Source organism: Eulemur rufifrons, chromosome 5, assembly GCF_041146395.1.
Source record: "Eulemur rufifrons isolate Redbay chromosome 5, OSU_ERuf_1, whole genome shotgun sequence".
Classification (NCBI taxonomy): domain Eukaryota; kingdom Metazoa; phylum Chordata; class Mammalia; order Primates; family Lemuridae; genus Eulemur; species Eulemur rufifrons.
In genome coordinates this window covers 31,163,583-31,178,723 of record NC_090987.1, presented here as the reverse complement: position 1 = coordinate 31,178,723, position 15,141 = coordinate 31,163,583, and the positions used below count along the sequence as shown (strand labels likewise).

Here is a 15,141-nt window from a genome sequence, read left to right as displayed (position 1 = left end):
GAGCAAGAGCGAGACCCTGTCTCTACTAAAAAAAAAATAGAAAAATTAGCCATGTCTGGTGTCATGCGCCTGTAGTGTCCAGCTACTTAAAAGGCTGAGGCAGGAGGATCACTTGAGCCCCGGAGTTGGAGGTTGCAGTGAGCTATGATGATGCCACTGCACTCTACTCCAGGTGACAGAGTGAGACCCTGTCAAAAAAAAAAAAAAAAGGCATCTGGAGTGAGCGGCAGGCAGCACCATCACCCAAACACCTCCACCTCCAGCCCAGCCCAACAGCAGCAGGTCCTTCTGTTCAACACAGATTGGTTCACAGTCTACCTCCACAGCATACACCCAAAAACTGTCCACTTCATTTCCACCACCACCCAATCCAGCCTGTCCTTAAAAACATCAATCATATCATCTCATTCCCAGGTCAAACCCTCTAGTGATTTCCCATCACACTTTCATCAAAACCCCTTCCTCTTACCATGGCCTGCAGGGTCCCACCTGAGCTGACTCCTGCCTGCCTTTCCAGCCTTGGCTCACCTTGTTCACCTCACTCCAATCTCACGACACTTCCTCTGCCTTATGGCCCTGGAACTAGCTGTTCTGTTCTCTAGAGGCTCTTCCCTGAGATCTCTGCATGTAGGACTCCTTCTCATCATTTAGGTGTCAGCTCAAATGTCACCTCCTAAAAGACCACCTGTATAATCTTGCCCACTACACCCTACCCCAGAAACCAATCTCTATTACATCCTACTGTGTGTGGGTGTCTATTGCACTTATCAGTGTCTAAAACAACTTTATTTATGCGTTTGTTTGCTTATTTACTGTCTGTCTTCCCTGACTGAAATGGAAGTTCTTTGAGAACAGAGGCCACGCCATATGGCCCCTGGGACCCAGAACCCTGCCCGGTACATTGTAGAAGCTCAGTAAATATATATTGAGTGAAAAAATAATGAATAGCTGAATTGAATCTCAAACTCAGTGATGAGTAAGCCCAACATAGGAACAATTTGTTCATTCTATATTTCTTGGAAAAGCACCCAAATGTTTTCATGCTGAATCTCATTCTTAAACACTGATGTGACATCTGAGGTCAAACTGGTAAAGGAGGAGGTTGTGATCATTATTTCATGCCCAGAAAGTTTGACCTGAGAATTTGAGGATAAATGATCAAAGTATTCTTTAAAGTTCTACAGCAAAAAATAAAAAAGGAAGATGCAAACTCTGTTGGCACATCTTCATATTTTTTCTAGTAAAAAAGCTTTCGGCTTAATTGTCTTCGGACCTGTTTCTCATCATTAGGAAACCACAAATTAAAACAGAAATAGCTTCATCAATGTGACACCATGACTCCATAGCCTTTGAAACTGCCACTCTACTCTGACCCTCAAGGAGATGTGCTCACATCAGTTTGCCACATGTGATCCCTCTCAATTTATCAAGGAATAAGAGGCAAGAATTAGGAAGGGATAGAGTAGAAACACGGAGAATTACAAAAAATTAGAATTTGTTCAGGACAGTCACAAGTCTATAAAATTACCTATTCTATTTGGTATAACATTTATTATATCTATTATGGCAAATACTTGTGCTAAGTCAGAAAAGGCGTTCAGAGAAGGGAGTGGTTTAAATGAGCAAAGGCACTTAAAATCCGGTAGGAGAAATGACCCAAAGAAAGGAAACAGGTAGTTAAGGGACACAGGTAAAAGGGGGGACAGAGAGGCATTGGAGAAAACATGTGAGCTGAGCTAGTGGGCCTGAGTGCTCAGAGCAAACAATGTAAAAGAACCACTGTGGACTCTCAGGTTGGTGGAAGGGTTGTGTGAGTGTTGATGGTTATGAGGAGTAGGTGAATAGAGGGGCCACGTACAGATGTTGTCTCGATGCATTACATCAATTTGGGCACCAGAAAGGGCACAGAAAGAAAGAAAGAAAAGCAAAGAAAAATGGACCAGTTTTAAATTCTTGACAATTAGATTTAACCCCAATTTCCAACTTCTTTAAAACAAAACATTACAATTGCTAACCTTAGCAGATGTTAGAATTGGAATGTAGAGGGTGTTTTATTCTCTTTTAGTCAACAAAGTAACACTATAATATGGGATAGGATAGGAAAGGTTACTCAAAATGACTCAGTCAGAACGAATACGTGTCAATAAATCAGTGAGTGTCTCATAATCAAGTCAGCAGAAAAGAGATAAAGAAGAAAGGATTAAAGGAGAGATAAAATCAACCATTTTATCTGGAATTAGAAGGCTACGCCAGTTTGAGGCCTGACTGAACTATGCCAGAGTTGAGGCCATTTTCAGCAGAAGGACCTGGCTCTCTCTAAGCTCGTTCATTCAGAGTTTCTACCAGAGGTCATCCCACACCCCCTTCTCCAACCCTAAGTCCCTTTCTCTAAAACACAGTTTGACTGCTACCCAGCAAGGAGCCATCCAGTGGGGACAAGACCACAGCCAGAATTAATAACATGATTAGAGCTTCCAGGTGGCAGCAGGAAGAAACCTGGGTCTTCGTTTTGAGGTGTTGAAGAGAGAATAACAACAATCTTATGTATTTATGGCACGTGTGTACACATATTGTTTCATTTCACTCTCAGAACAGGTCTTAAGGTAGGCAGGGTGACTATCATCATCTCCATTGTACAGAGTAAAATTAAAAAGTGAGGTGTCACTTCTACCCTTTTCTCCCAGCATGACCCACTTTGCCATCATTGTGGTTTAGCTTGTGTAGGGTAAACTTGATGGACAAGGTAGGTTTTTAGCTGGACATTTCAAGACAGTGAAATCTGGCAGTGAAAGATGGGAGATAGGATCATGGGTAAAAATATACACAGACATTGAGAAAAGCGATGAAGACAATTGCCAGGCAGCACCAAGGGGCTGAGATGAAGAGTGAAATGGCAACATTAGTGTATGAGGCTTGCACACCAGGCCAAAGAATTTGAATTTTATGCTGTCATGATGGACAGCAGTGATCAGGCAAGTGACGAATGTCTGCATGTTTATGGATAAACAATCAGCTTACTAAATATGCAGCTTTCGTTTACAAGGGATTGACTAGAAGCTGGTGGGAAGTGATGAGGACGTACATTAAATGAATAGTACCAGAAATAAAAACAAAGGAACCAAAACAGGAGATGACTAGACAAAAGAATAAATATTGCTGGAATGTTAATTTATAAGATTCTCTGGTTATTCATTTTTTAACTTTCTATAAGGGATTCTAGATTTTTCAGAAATAATGTTTATATAAGTCAGATTTCACTAGCAGCCCTCTTTTCTTTCACTGTCTGGTTCTTTCCTTCCTCCTGTCCTTCTGTCCTGGGGTGAAGAGCAAAGTCAGAGGTTGGGGGTAGGAATAAGGGATAAAATGTCAAGGTCAAAGAGGGTCTTTGTGCACTATTGGAAGGAGAAGGTCAAACCTGGCCTGATTTCCCACAAGTCCCAGCATCACTCCTACATCCCTTCTTAGAAAGAAAAGACTAACGTGAAAATCCACAGCCCCCAAGTATCTTGGTTGCAGCATGAACCTGCTCTTCCACTTCTCCAGAGCACTTTGTTTTTTCTCTTCCACTCCTCTGCTTCCACCCAAGCATGAGGATAGCACACTTGAGGGGAAATTAGGACTTCTCTTGAGGAAATACTCCAGGGATATCTGCCTGCATGTAGGTCTGTCTATTTCTGCTGCCAGAATCAATAGGAAGCTTCATGAATGTCCTAGTAAACCTGGCTGTGCCTCGGTACCACTCTTATGGATTGTTTCCTTGGATGTTTTGGATTGCGCTCTCTACATGCATGTTTTTAAGGACCAGAAAGAGAAAAAAGGAATAGGAATGAGAAGAGACGGCAGTAAGAGAGCTTCATCTGTCCCTGAGTTCCTTTGTGGCTCCTAGAGCTCTCCACCCCTTCACTCATCCGCAGCCAGTCCACGCTGAGCTCATCTCTCTAAGCCAGCAGTCTCGTGTCCTCCAAAGATCCCAGGGCCATGTCCCAGAAGCTCATCCAGGTCACACTCCTACACCGTGGAAACTTTCCCAGGGGTCCTGTGTCTCCAAGGTGATAACTCAATAATCAGGTCCTTGAGCTTAAGGAGAAGATAGAGCTCCTCACTTCACTTATGAGTCTGTCTACTTAATTAATTCATGCACACTTCAGTGATGATCTTTAGAAGATAATGCTTCCCTATAGCACCCTTGGAGGAGCCAGATTAGGAGTAACAGGAATCTTCAAATTATATTGTATGAGTCACAGCCTGCCTTGGCTAGACCTGTTGAAGGAAGTATCGGAAGTCTGAGTCAGTCTGACATATATGGGCTTGGGGGCTAACCAGCCTAGCTTCAAATCACCTCTGGCACCTGCTTATTATTGAACTTGGGTAAGTCTTTTAACAGGTCTGTACCTTGACCTCATTGATGAACTCGATAATGGTACCTATATATAATAGAAACATTATTAGATTAAATAAAATAAGCTTAAAAATGACAGCACCATTTCTGAGTACAGACTAAGCACTCGATGCACGTTACATATCTCTTCATTACTTTTTCTTACCAGAGCTGCTACTCTCCTTTCCTTCCTTGGGCTACATGGTTCTGTCTTTACAGCCCACAAGGAGAACTAGTGGGAGTTATAAAATATCAGGATCTTAGCCCTGGAGGAAATCTTGGAAATCCTGGTGCTCTGATTTTCAGGCTGAGCTCTCTGTTACCCTGGGGGCTCTGCAGAGGCACCTGAAGTGGGGGAGGAGGGTCTAGCAGCAGAGGGGCCACTTAACCAGGGCAGCCTCCTCTGAACTGTCTCACGTATTGGGTTTCCATGGAAGATTTCTTTTAAGGAAAATTTTCCACCATGGGACACCAAGGGGTACAAAAAAAGGTCAAAAACCACTGAATTATAGTCCAATCTTCTCACCATGCTCACAGAAGGTATAATGACTCACTGGTGGCTGGGCATGGTGGCTCATGCCTATAATCCTAGCACTCTGCGAGGCGGAGGAGGGAGGATTACTTGAGGTCAGGAGTTCAAGACCAGCCTGAGCAAGAATGAGACCCCGTTTCTACTAAAAATAGTAAAAATTAGCTGGGCATGGTGGCACATGCCTGTAGTCCCAGCTACTAGGGAGGCTGAGGCAGGAGGATTGCTTGAGCCCAGGAATTTGTGAGCTAGGCTGATGCCACAGCACTCTAGCCCAGGTGACAGAGCAAGACTCTGTCTCAAAAAAAAAAAAAAAAAAAAAACAAAACACAGACTCACTGGTAATTAGCCTCCTGATTCTGATGTGTTTGTGACACAGGGAGTTATAAATCAGACTTTCAAATGGAAGGCTACTCCCTTGCTCACCAAGTTCACCTTCAATTCTTGGTGTTCTGTCCTGTCATACTGGCTCTTGTGCATTTTGTTGAGTAGGACACTGACCCCACCCCCAGCCCCCAAGAATATGTGACCTGTAACCTTGCTTAATGGCTTCTGACTGACTTAGGGATAATTTGCCTTGCACAGGTCTCATATCCTTTATGGCCTGGCTAATGTTCAACCAAATGCAGGGAAGTCCAGGCTCCAACATCAATAATAGACTGACACGTCTCACCCCCCAACAGAGGTCACACCAATAACGCTCTATGTCACAGACTCAATTATAGTGAATCCTTTTAAAAGCACTTTCCTTCTAAGGCTTCCTCCATTTTTAAGGCTTAGAGTGTTAAGAAAAAAGAGAAAGAATTTTGCCCAACTGGGAGTTTCTCAGATAAATTCAGTGAGGAGAATTTCCTTCTTGTTGAGAGAATGAGGTTATTTAGTTTTCTAAAAGGACCACCATTTATCCTTATTTTCCCTCCAAGTGTCCTTTCTTGGTAGATGCTGGTACTTGATGGTGTCATAAATAATAGAGGATCCATTTTTGTCTCTTAAGCAGTATGCTCTTCAAAGTTGAACACATTACCGCAGCATCCTGTTACTTACTAGAGAGATTACTGGGTCCTGGTGCTAACACTGAACAACACACTACAGAACCTTCAGGGTTTGGATGTGCTGGACATGAGTCAGTCTTCCCCTCACCCACAGCCCCCCGCTAGCTATAGCCAAAGCCTCATAAACACAGGGAGTCTGTTGGTCAATGAAGGTCAGTTCTGCTCCTTAATAGGATGGTCCCTTCTGTCTTTATTCTGGTGGCCCTGATCTGCTTTGCTGTTAGTATCCTGGAAGTTAACTGGCCGTAATTTCTCACCTCCCTCCTCTCTCCCAAGAGAAATCTTACAGGAGATCCAGAGACTTCGGCTAGAGCATGAACAAGCTTCTCAGCCCACACCAGAGAAGGCACAGCAAAACCCTACCCTGCTGGCAGAACTCCGGCTCCTCAGGTAAGAGAGGGCACCCACTTGTCATCGCAGGGACTATAAATGTTTGAGATCTTTAATAAAATCTAATAGTGTCTAACCAGAAAACAGTCTTTAACCACCGTAGCTGCTGATGCTTGCTTGTTTTTCCATAGCACACACCTAGTTGCTGAGATTCTGGGTGTTTGGAGAGAAGCTGTTTATATTTTACTTTCGTTTGACACAGAGAAAAAGAAATAGTGTTCCGATCTAAAGATCAAAAATAACATCTCTCACTGGAAAAAATTTGAACTCAGCTCTTTTAGATATTTGCACTATCAATAATGTGTTTATGTTATAAATGATCAACAAAACAAACAAATGTACAACTAATAAACATCACAGGTTTTTAAATTTTTATAACCCATAAGAGGGAGTCTGATTTTTTTCTAAATCTTCATCCCTAATAGCTTTATTAAAAATCTCAAAGACCTTACAAAATAGACCTCATACCTTCTTGTTCTGTAAATGAACTTAAGAGCCTAGTTTTGTTTGGTCTGTCATCATTAAATATTTGAGTTGGAAGGGACCATAGGTCATCTGAGTTAACCCCTGCATTCCAGTGCACTGCTCAGAGTCAGAAAACCAGAGAGTAGTAGGTTTTGGATAAGGACTGTGGACCCTTCCCCTACCTCCGTGTTGCAAAATGGAAGTGTTGCTCTGGGCTCTGCATCAGACTAGCTTAGTACCATGCCTTGAAAATGGCATGTACTCAACTGTATTTGGGTAGCAAACAACACAAAAATAAATTCAAAGACATCCATCATAGAAATGTCATACTGATCTTTCACAAGGCACCTTTAGTTAGCAAGTATTACATTCTTTTCATCTTTCAGTTTGGGTGCCAGGTACATTCCAGGTATATCTATTACTCAGAGTCATACTTTTTATAGTAAGTACAAATGCCTCTTCTCAGAAACTCCTGCCAGAATGAGTGCCATACTCTTCCTCCATACAAAGAGACTAAATGAAGCAGATTCTGTATGACTGTTTGGATTTTATCAAGTCCCTATTCATTGCAGTCATGGATGTTTCTGGGGGCTCCATCCCAGCCCTGCTCTTCAGACACATTGATGTCGGAGCCCTGCAGCTTGTAGGCACTGCTTGATGTGAACAGATCACTTCATACTTTAGAATAACAAAATAATTTAATGGAAGAAACAGAAATTCTTCCTTCTCAACCTATATGATTTCTGGTCCTACCTCCAGAGATATGTATTAGAAATCCTTGCACTTTCTACTACAGAAGGGATGAAAATGAAAAGAAGGAAAAAGTGATGTTTCGTATCGTCATCCTCATCCTCAATGCGTTTATAAGTGAATTTCTGCTTGAAAGTATCTTTTGCCAAACAGGATTATGTTCAAGTTGAAAGTCAAGTCTATGTACACAGTAATACATGTGAATAAACCAACTTGGAAATAGTCATTCATCTCCACTTCAGTTACCTTGTCTCTAGCTGAAATGTTCTTTATCCTCTTCCATTGGTCATCCCATTCTCTATTGGAGGGAGGATGACTAGGAGTTTTTCACAAGCATTTTCATCAGTTCCTCCTGTTTAGCTTTTGCTTTCAAAAGTATTTGGTTCCATCAGGATGGTACAGTCTGGGAAGTCATCTTGATATTCCCAGTTCGCTGATGATCCATTTTCCAACTGCTATTTCTGCTTTTTTGATGTTGCCATCTTGGAACAGACTGAAAATTCTTATCATCCTTCCGGCCCTGACTTGTGAGCATCCCATGACCCCAGCTGAGCCCAAAGGTACCCTAAGGAGTCTGGATTTACCAGAAACTTCTATGCTTTTAGCCCATACCCAAAGCCTGAAGCCTGAGACACCTAAACCCCAACTGATTTGCTTGCCTGCCTCCATATTCTACACATTTCTTCTGCCTGTAAGAAGAAATACCCTCCCTTGAATAAGTATTTCTCTAAATACTTATAAACCACTTTTTCTGTGCTAAGCATTGTCATAATTTAGGGATTTCACATATACTCTCACACCCCAGGTTAAGAAACCCTGCTCTAGGTATTCTAAGTTTTATCTTTTCATCATTTCAGACTTTCAAAGAGCTACAAAACAATGATGTCTTGCAAACCTTAGTTCTCATGGAGGGTGCCCACGTGAAGCATCCGCATGAACTCCTTGTAGCTTTCATAATGGTCTTCTCCATTACCTCTTTCCCAAGCCTCTTCCTGAAAACCAACAGAAGAAATTTCTTTCAGCTGTGAGACATGGGAGGAGGAGAAGGGAGTGGAGCTTTGCTCTTTATTAACACATATTTCCTTTCTAAATGATTGTGTTTCCCTTTTTATTTAGCCACAAGGAAACTGAAAACCATTTGCAGCCAGATCTGGCAATGCAGAGGAGTATAAGATAGCCATTTCTTCGTGCTATTCTGACACTTACTATGCACTAAGCTCTACATACATTGTCCCGAGTAATTGCTATAACAAACCTGGGAGATAGACACTATTATTATCCTCCTTTTATAGATAAGGAAACTGAGATTCACAGAAGTTAAATAAAAGTTGCAGACATCATAACCCTTCACTCCTAAACACTTAATGTGTATATTTTCTAAGGAAAAAAGTTCCTTTATATAATCATAATACCATCCTCAAATTCAGGAAAGTCAATCTTAATATACATTACTCTCTAATATAAAATCTAGGGTAAAATTTTGCCAATTGTCCCAACACTGTCCTAAAAGAATGTTTTAACACACATACAAAATTAGAAATAATCTTACAATTTAAGATTGTAAGGTATTCCTTTAGAGATGAATACATTTAGCTCTAGGAAAATGAAATCACTATCTAGTCCTTGTTTTCTTACTGTCCTTGGAATGGTGGCGGGTACACCACAGATTTGTTATTAAACCTGCATTTGGTAACCACAGGTGTAAACACTTACAGAGAAAAAGACATTATTAAATAATGTTTTTTTAAAAAAATGTAATTCAATGTCATGTTTTTAAGAGATTACTCCTGTAAGACAAATGCACAAATAAGACTTTTTAAAATGTGATAATTCTAAATTAATACCAGTTAACTTTTTCTGATAGTTTTTAAATGCTTCTATTAGTATTTCTCACCTATAATATTCAAATTTTGCTTTAACCTTCTTCCCAACATGTTCTTGTGGCCAAAAAGCCAAAAATCACAGAGAAGTACCAAGAAGAGAACTAGAAATAAATCAGAAACATTATCTACTCTTGTACCAAGGCCTATTGTGGATGTACTTGGAACCCCATGTGCAGACAAGATCAAATAAAAAGCTAATGGATTTGTCATTGAAAAATTTTTTTGAATGGGGCAAGACTTTCAAAATTAGAGTGCTTCAGCCCTGGAAGACAAAGACTAAAATGAGATACTATCAAAGCCTATAAAATTATGATGTTCCTCGTCTTCTGGATTCAGAAAAGAGACAATTGTAAAGGAAATCAAAGGAAGGTTTGCTTCAGGAGTAAGCCATAAGTGGCAATAATAAGTAAAAATATAAATATATTTAAAAAGGATTGTGAAATGTTTATAAATTTTAAATTTATAATTTATTATAGAGAAGGCCTATATGAAAGTAAATTAGAAACGTCTCCTTTATATCCTTCACCTGTCCTCCCACAAAATATCTTTCAACTGGATGAGTCATTGACCTAACTCACTGTGACATTTTTATATTGGCAGTTTTTCATTTCAGGGTCTCTGCTATAGCTCCACTTAATATGGTATCTATGCCATTGAGTCTAGCCATAGCCATTCATACATGAATACATACATGTTTAAAGCATCCACACATTTTTATAATGTAAGTGATAATATTTCAAACTCAAACAGGAGCCTTTGAGACAAGAGAAAATTGTATGTATTACTTATTCAGTAATGATCATTCAATAATGGATTTGAAATTGATTTGAAAAGCATACATATACTTCAGAAATGTGAACCATTAATATTCCTCTTCATACTGTTTCATTTCTTTCCCCCTTTAAAGATATTTTTGGTACCTCTTAGTGTCAGCATAAATGATAGAGTGCAAACTGGCCTCACTGGTTTCCATTCTTGCTGACAGTTTAATATAAAGTCCGCAAAACAAAACAAAATTAAATAAACACAAACCTTATATATCATTTTCAGTTGTAGAACAATTATGTAGGAACTCCTTTATTCTGACTCCACTTTATGAAACCAAACCCAAACCAAAAAATTTAGATTGACTATATCTATGTACTATTAATATATTTCACTTCCAAAAGCACCTCATTGCATGCTGAGAATAGAAGAGATTAAAAATGTACTTTTCTAAATCACATTTCCAAATACTAAGATAATCAGTATTTTCTGTGTGTTCTTGCATTTGGGGACTCTATATGATCAGCCTTTTTCAGTGACAATTTGAAAGTTTTGTCCGTTTGTTGTCTCAAGGGGACCCATGGCACAGCACAGGGCCCGCTACCTGGCAAACGTTCAGAATATATTTCATTTGATGGTTATTTCATTCACAGTATTAATAGAAAGGTAGAATTGTCTGAAATGATTTTAATTCTGTTTAAGTTTAGTGTGACTTGTAACAAACAAAAGAACACCTCAAGCTGTAATTGTTCATCCATTTAATGACAGTTCCCCTCCTGGTAACCATGTCAAAGGCCCAGAGATGCCCTTTCTCTGATAGACGACTAGTCCCTCAAGAAGGGGAAATTAGCTCAGACAGTTAAATGCTGCTTCTGATGGCAACTGCTTCTTTCTTAGACAGCGCAAGGATGAGCTGGAACAGAGAATGTCTGCTCTCCAGGAGAGTCGGAGAGAGCTAATGGTGCAGTTGGAAGGTCTCATGAAGCTACTAAAGGTAAGACATTTTAATTAAATGTTTCCTAGACCTATTACCATGGCATTTGTGAAGATTTTTTACAATTACTATATGTGATTTCCCCAAAAGTTTCAAACTCAGATGTAGAACTGGTTTTTAGACCAATGAAACAGTAGCAGTCAATTATAGAATTCATTCTCGTCCATTTCCTGGAACCAGACTGCTGACAGCCTTCATGGGGCAACTGCTTCTTGGCTTATTTCATTTCTTTATGTCCTTGAAAGTAATAAAACTGGATTTATTTAGAAATATTTTATATTTAATAGCTTTCTGCAATTCTGATTAAATTGAACAGAGGCTAATGTCTAATTCAGAAAATTAAGATATAGCCATTAAATAATTTTGGTGATTATAGTTTTATTAAGTAAGAGGAATGACTTTGTTGATTTCAGTAAAATATTTTATCCCATCTGTGTGGCTTTAGTGGTAAGTCACGTGACTTCTAGTGGTCTCAAATGCAAACTATAAATGAGAATATCTCCTTGCTCTTCTGTGAATAGAGTATTTTATTAATAAGATGATCTTCTGTAGAATACCGTAGTCTATTTTTCTCGTTGGGGAGTGGCATTCTTCTTTTAATAAAGCCCTATCCCTTCTTCGGTGTATATTAAATTATATCTCAAGTCAAAAGTAGACAAATTGTGGCCACAGTCAGCCCAGTAGAAATATCAGTGCTGCGTGATCATCCTGCCCGATGTAAACAGGCATGAACCAGTATGGACTGGAACTGCGACATGCCAAAGGCAGGAAATGAAACTGCTGATAGGGGCACAATGAAGGGATGACCCTAGGCAGCTCTCTGCTGAGACAGGATGTCCTGACTTCAGTCCGTGGGTCCCCCACATCCCTGACACACCATCATTTGTTGCTTTTATTTTGTCCGTCCTTCCTTTCTCCCTTTCTGTCTTTCGTTTGTCTTACTTTTACTTTTCGTTTTTCTTTGTTTCTTTCTTGCTTTGTTCCTCTCTCTTTCCTTCTTTGTTTCTCTTCTTTAACAAACGTTTGTTGAAACCTACTGTGTCCCAGGTACTGCTCTTCTGACATTTCTGTCTTTCGTTTTCCTCACTCTGTTTTATTCCTTGGTTCCTTGGTCCACTTTTCCCGCCATCAGTGTCCTCTTTAGCAATCAGTGCTGGGAACGCTTTGTCTTCACTCAACAAAATTTACTTTTTGGTAGATTAGACATGTAAAGTGTAGAATTCAGGTTTTTATTTTTTTTTTATTTTTATTTTTATTTTTTTACCTATGTTAGTCAAAGCAGGACTAGATAATTAATAACCTGCTGCTGTTTCTGGCCTACTATCTCATATAATAACCCAGAAATGCTCTTTCTACTTCCCTTTCCAAATATACCAAATGAAGAGGACTGAATCCCTTCACTAAATGACAGGAAGCTCTGAAAACTGCCCCCATGTTCCTATAACTTCTGTCACCATAATGATGACACTTTCACTGTGGGACAGGAGTCTACTCACCACCAGCCATCTAGGTATCAGCCTAGCCCAACTGAGCACAGCCTTCGTATCAAAATGTACAAACACCAGAATAGAGAGACAGATCATGTTGAAAGATGGCTGAAAAGATCCTCCTTCCGTGGAGGAAAGACATGGTTCTGTAGTCTCAAAGACCTAGGTAGACTTAGAGCCATAGTCACTGAGGTGGCAGAGGCCCTGACTTGCATCAAAGCCACGTTGATTTTTCCCCCATCTCGCACGCTGTATACATGCTCTTATCGGAACCCTGGGTAATCTAACTGTTATTGATTCAATCTTTCTGTAGGAAGAAGAGCTGAAGCAGGGAGTAAGTTATGTCCCCTACTGCAGGTCTTAACTAACAGTGGAGGGGCCTGCCGACCTGCCGTTTTCTCATTGCTTTTGCCTCTAATGTATGTTCATGCTTCAGTTTGGAAAGAGAAAAAAAAAAAATCATACTAATTTGCTTCCTTTTCAACATAGTGCTTGAATTAAGAGATATAAAATTGAGCATTTTTTATAACTATCACTACTATCAGCATCAAAAGAAGAGCTTATTACATCTCTTAGAAGAGGGAACAAATTGTCATTTGTTGGAAACTTTTTAGATCCCCAAGGATAGAAGTTTCAAACCAGTCTTACGCTTTTCAGGGCTGTTGATCTGACCCTTCGTTTAATAGCAAGACACCTGCCACCGTCACTAGAGCTACACTGAGGTTCATATCATCTCAAAACCCACAGCATTTAGAAGCTAACCTCTGTATCATCTCATGCTGTGAATATTCAGTTCACTTTCCATTTTACTGAAAATGTGTGGAACTTCTTTTTATAAAAATGGGGCAATTAAATCTCTTTTCATCATATAATTATTAAGCCCTGTTCCCCACTGATCACCAAAATGTGCTCAATCTTGTGAAAGACTGTATTCAGTAACTGTTCACTTCCCATCTTTTTGGTTTTTCCCTAAAGCAGAATCCCTACTGTTGGTTGACAATAATCTCTAAAGAAGAGGTAATTTTCAGCCTTTCTCTTATCACCAAGAACCTTTCTGCTCTGAGAGTTCAGGTCATTATATACACTTTTTTTTTTTTTTTTTTTTTCTGGAAATAAGGGCATTGTGACACTATCCATAGTCTAAACTGGAGCCCTATCTGAACCTATGGTCGGGTTCAGGAGCCAACAGAGGGAGCAGCATACAGGACAAAAAATTAAATTAAATTAAATAGAAGCAAAATAAAAGCAGCTTTAATTTCAAGTGCATGTACCAAGCTGTGTATGACAATATATCCCACTCACTAGCATTATTAAAAAGTTTTATATTATTTCCATGGAGCAATTAGAACCCAGCCTGTCCAATTTCAACGTATCTTTTAATTCTTCTGTATGCTCTTTGCTATTATTCATTGTGTGTGTTTGTGTGTAACCAAGAATGTTTGCAAAATGCTGGACACATTTTTACCCTTCATTCCCATGGTCTGTAAAAAAGGAAAGTGTAAAATCAATCTGTAATGTCAGACAATAAAGACAATGTATTACATTATTTTGTATTTTGTGAAAAAAATTACTTTACCAAACGAAAGTCAAATTTTAATGAGAGACAGTCCCTCTGGGTGAAGGACACGCAACATTTACAGCCTGTATAATTGCCCATCAATGCGTACATGGGGTATTGCTATTGTGCTTCCGATACACTTAGATCATGGTAGAGAAAAATGCCTTTCTCATGGTACTCCTCTTTGCAAATGGCCTCTTTTCTTTCCTGTCTCTTACTTAGCATGTACAGTAAAAAAAAAAAAAAAAAAAGGAAATAAGATTCAAATATAACCTTTCTCCTCCTAGTGGAGAAAGAGGGCAATAGTCCTGTATTCCGTCAGCCTTGCTTTAGCCATTTCCCTTGGAGGAGATCCCTTCCCTACTGTTTCCCAGGCAGCCCGTTCTTAAAAGGCTCCCGCAGACCAGGAAGTTCATAACAGATGGATGCACAGAGCCAAGCTATGGCAGTGTAAGGCGGCACCGCTGCCCCTCACCCTTGAGCCCCTCAGCAGCGTCTGCATCTTGGGAGGTCGGCCAGCAGCGGTTCATCAACATGGGCACCTAAGGCCATTAGTCCCCCATCCAGATGTCTGCAATGCACTGTCTGGGAGTGGGAGAGTTTGCCCCTTTTACTTACCTCTTTATTTGCTTTTATACTCAAGCCTCTTTTCATAAAGGACCTGAGGCAGCTTACAACAAAACGTATAAACAGCAACTTCATAAAATTGAAATAGAACAAGGGAAAACTAAAGAAAAGAAAATGTGAATATGCTAATCATAAAGGACAAGGGTGTTACTCTGAGCTTTCCAGCAATGAAGCAAAAAAGGAAAATATAGTCAGTGGTTTTATCAGTACAGAAATAGCACTTCTCAGGGGAACAAAATTTCTGTTGGTGTAAAACATAAAAG

General features: G+C 39.8%; 1 protein-coding gene across 29 annotated transcripts in view; it reads left to right on the top strand.

The window, feature by feature from the left end:
* The window catches only part of DTNA (dystrobrevin alpha), a 341,246-nt gene that overhangs the window by 304,322 nt on the left and 21,783 nt on the right, over positions 1-15,141 (top strand). For 25 of the 29 annotated variants that reach the window (XM_069468484.1, XM_069468481.1, XM_069468478.1 and 22 more), the window contains 2 exons: positions 6,236-6,349; positions 11,110-11,206. In XM_069468484.1, coding sequence (XP_069324585.1) covers positions 6,236-6,349; positions 11,110-11,206 — 211 coding nt within the window. Of the gene's footprint in view, positions 1-6,235; positions 6,350-11,109; positions 11,207-13,006; positions 13,190-15,141 lie in introns of those variants that run through there. The other 4 variants (XM_069468473.1, XM_069468460.1, XM_069468487.1 and 1 more) reach the window with 3 other exon arrangements.